The 2,463-nt window shown below is 40.2% G+C and overlaps 1 protein-coding gene across 1 annotated transcript; it reads left to right on the top strand.

Moving 5' to 3' along the window:
• Positions 1-1,155: 1,155 nt before the first annotated feature.
• On the top strand, positions 1,156-1,743 carry LOC135152233 (uncharacterized). The gene has a single exon (XM_064092077.1). It carries the CDS (start codon positions 1,156-1,158, stop codon positions 1,741-1,743), a length of 588 nt encoding a protein of 195 aa, XP_063948147.1.
• The last annotated feature ends 720 nt before the right edge of the window (positions 1,744-2,463 follow it).

Genomic DNA, 2,463 nt, shown 5'->3' with positions numbered 1-2,463 from the left:
ATTCCTTTTCAATAACCTAACTTCTGTGGATTTGAAAACACCCTTTGACATGTGAATCCTTTAATAAAACCAGAAACCTTCTTTCATACAAACCATGATTATTGTTACACTTGAAATCCAGATATGCTATATCTGATTCCTTGACTCGTGGAATTATTCCTGATTCTTATTTTGGAATATTTTGAAGATGCTTCTGCATTGTATTCTGTTTCTGCTTCAAACTTTAATCATATTATTAATGATTCTGTTTATTGAATTTTATTGTTGCTTATTCTGATTCATAATGGAATTGGATAGTTTTTCTTAAATGGACCAAATGAATGGTCAGACCAGATGAGTGGTCGCTTTAGGCCAATGTGTGCCTTGGATCCAGTAAACGAGCATGGCGGGGCCTGCTCGGGGTTAGTGTCTGACTGATCAGCAGCCTAACCTTTGTTTTTTAAAAATAAAATTTAATATCCAATTCTAATTGAAACTCTAAAAAGAAACTTTGACATTGAGATTGATTCTATTAAATATTGATTTCCATCATCTTTTGATAAATGTTTAAATGGATATTGTTATACTTGCTGAGCTGGTCAGCTCACTCTTGCGATACTCTATGTTCTTTCCAATGAAAGCAGAGAAGGTTGGTAACGATGATACTCAGGCTAGTGGTAAGGCCAGGATTCCAGGCTGAGAGATGGAGAGAGCTATCGGCAGCACTTGACTTTTGATATATGTATTAGTTTGAATAATGAGACACCAATGACGTGTAAGCTTGTAAGATTTAAGTTTATATTTTGGGATTTGGGTTTGTAATAATTAAAGTTGTGTTGTGGCTTGTTTTATACTTTAACCTGTTGCGATCCATGGACAGTTAAGGGTCACTATACATATTATATCATTAATTACAGGTTTATGTTAAGATGTGGACCCCAAACTTCTGACCCGGGTTTGGAGGGCGCCACAGGTTGGTATCAGAGCGACAGGTTTTAAGTCAATGAAACAAGCCTAGATTGTTAGGTTGGGTAGAAGTTTAGGATTAGAAATGAGTGATAGGTAGATAGAACGTTGAGAGGTTGAGGATTATTCGTAATAGATTTAGGGTTGATGTTAGTAGTGGATGCAGATGCTCATACGTGTTTGTGTATGTTGATTCTCAGACTATCAGGTATGTCAGGCCCCAGTACCCCGGTTCATTCTGATCATTCAGAGTCGACAGTTGAGGGACTTCCACCCCGTCCAGGAGTTGTACCTATATCTTCACCCAGGGCACTTACACCCCCACCTGTAGCTGTACCTTCCCGTCCACCTGGATACCCTCGTAGTGGAGAGACCCCTATTGCAGCTGTACCGCTTAGGGCTATACCCCCGCTTGCACCTGAGATGCCCCCACCTGCTCCCCTTGTACGACCTCCTATCCGTGGACCTCCACCAGAGCATGAGTCTTCTGGATTTTCAGGTGTTGGACCCTCTTATCCGTGTTCCCCTCTTTCAGTACCCTATCATTACTATCAGGCACTCTTGATGGAGAGAGAGGAGCTGTTGGGTCAGATTGGAGAGCTGACACAGGCGATGAGGGATTTAGACCCTAACAGGGCAGAGCGACAGTTGAGAGAGGAGATACGTGCTTTTAGGACAGAGGCAGTAGAGAGGTTATGTGGGATCACCGCACCACTTGGTACCCCTGGAGATATTATAGACTGGGCTCGTTGGGTCTTGGAGCAGCTGGATGTTATCGGAGGCCCAGACTTTCCATAGGTCTGGAGTATATCATGTGTTGGAGATGGTTAGTATTATAGTGAGTAGTGTGTATGATGCAGTGTGTAGTGAGTAGTTGTATCAGGTCAGCAGATTTTGACATGTACATATAGACTAGCGGAGCTGGCCAGATGATGTGTATGTTGTTATGGTCGTCAGCAGATTTTGACATGTATATATAGACTAGCCGAGCTGACTAGATGATAGCCTTGCTGTTGCTGTTGTTATACCTTACTTTTGATAAAGCGCTTGACGCTTGTATCTCCAGCACTGACTTATATATATCAGCATCTTTTACTTTACAGTCTTGTCCTTTACTTTATCGCATTTGTTTTATTTTACTTTACTTTCAGTACCGATCATAAACTCATGTGATAATATTGCAACCTTTCTTTTATTGCTTTACATTCTGTAAAGAAGCATGCAATTTATTTAGTTAAACAATCTCAAAAATGTTTTCAAAAATGTATAATTCTGTTTTCTTAAAAAATCTTTTATAAAAAGAGAATTTGATTTAAAACGACTAAGTGAATTGTTTCTTCTTTACAGAATGCCTCCAACAAGACATACTCGTGCCAACAGTGATCCTGAAGGCACCAACAGCATCAATGATAACAATGATAACCAGAATGTCAACATAGGCCCAGTAGATCCTGCTGTGGCCCAACTAATTCAAATTTTGGCTCAGCAAACTGCTCATCTTACCCGACAACAGCAACA

Source organism: Daucus carota, chromosome 4, assembly GCF_001625215.2.
Source record: "Daucus carota subsp. sativus chromosome 4, DH1 v3.0, whole genome shotgun sequence".
NCBI lineage: Eukaryota > Viridiplantae > Streptophyta > Magnoliopsida > Apiales > Apiaceae > Daucus > Daucus carota.
This window is presented reverse-complemented; position numbering and strand designations above follow the sequence as displayed.

Excerpts from the sequence above, each read along its gene's own strand:
- LOC135152233 (XM_064092077.1), top strand. The coding sequence starts at position 1,156 with ATGTCAGGCCCCAGTACCCCGGTTCATTCTGATCATTCAGAGTCGACA.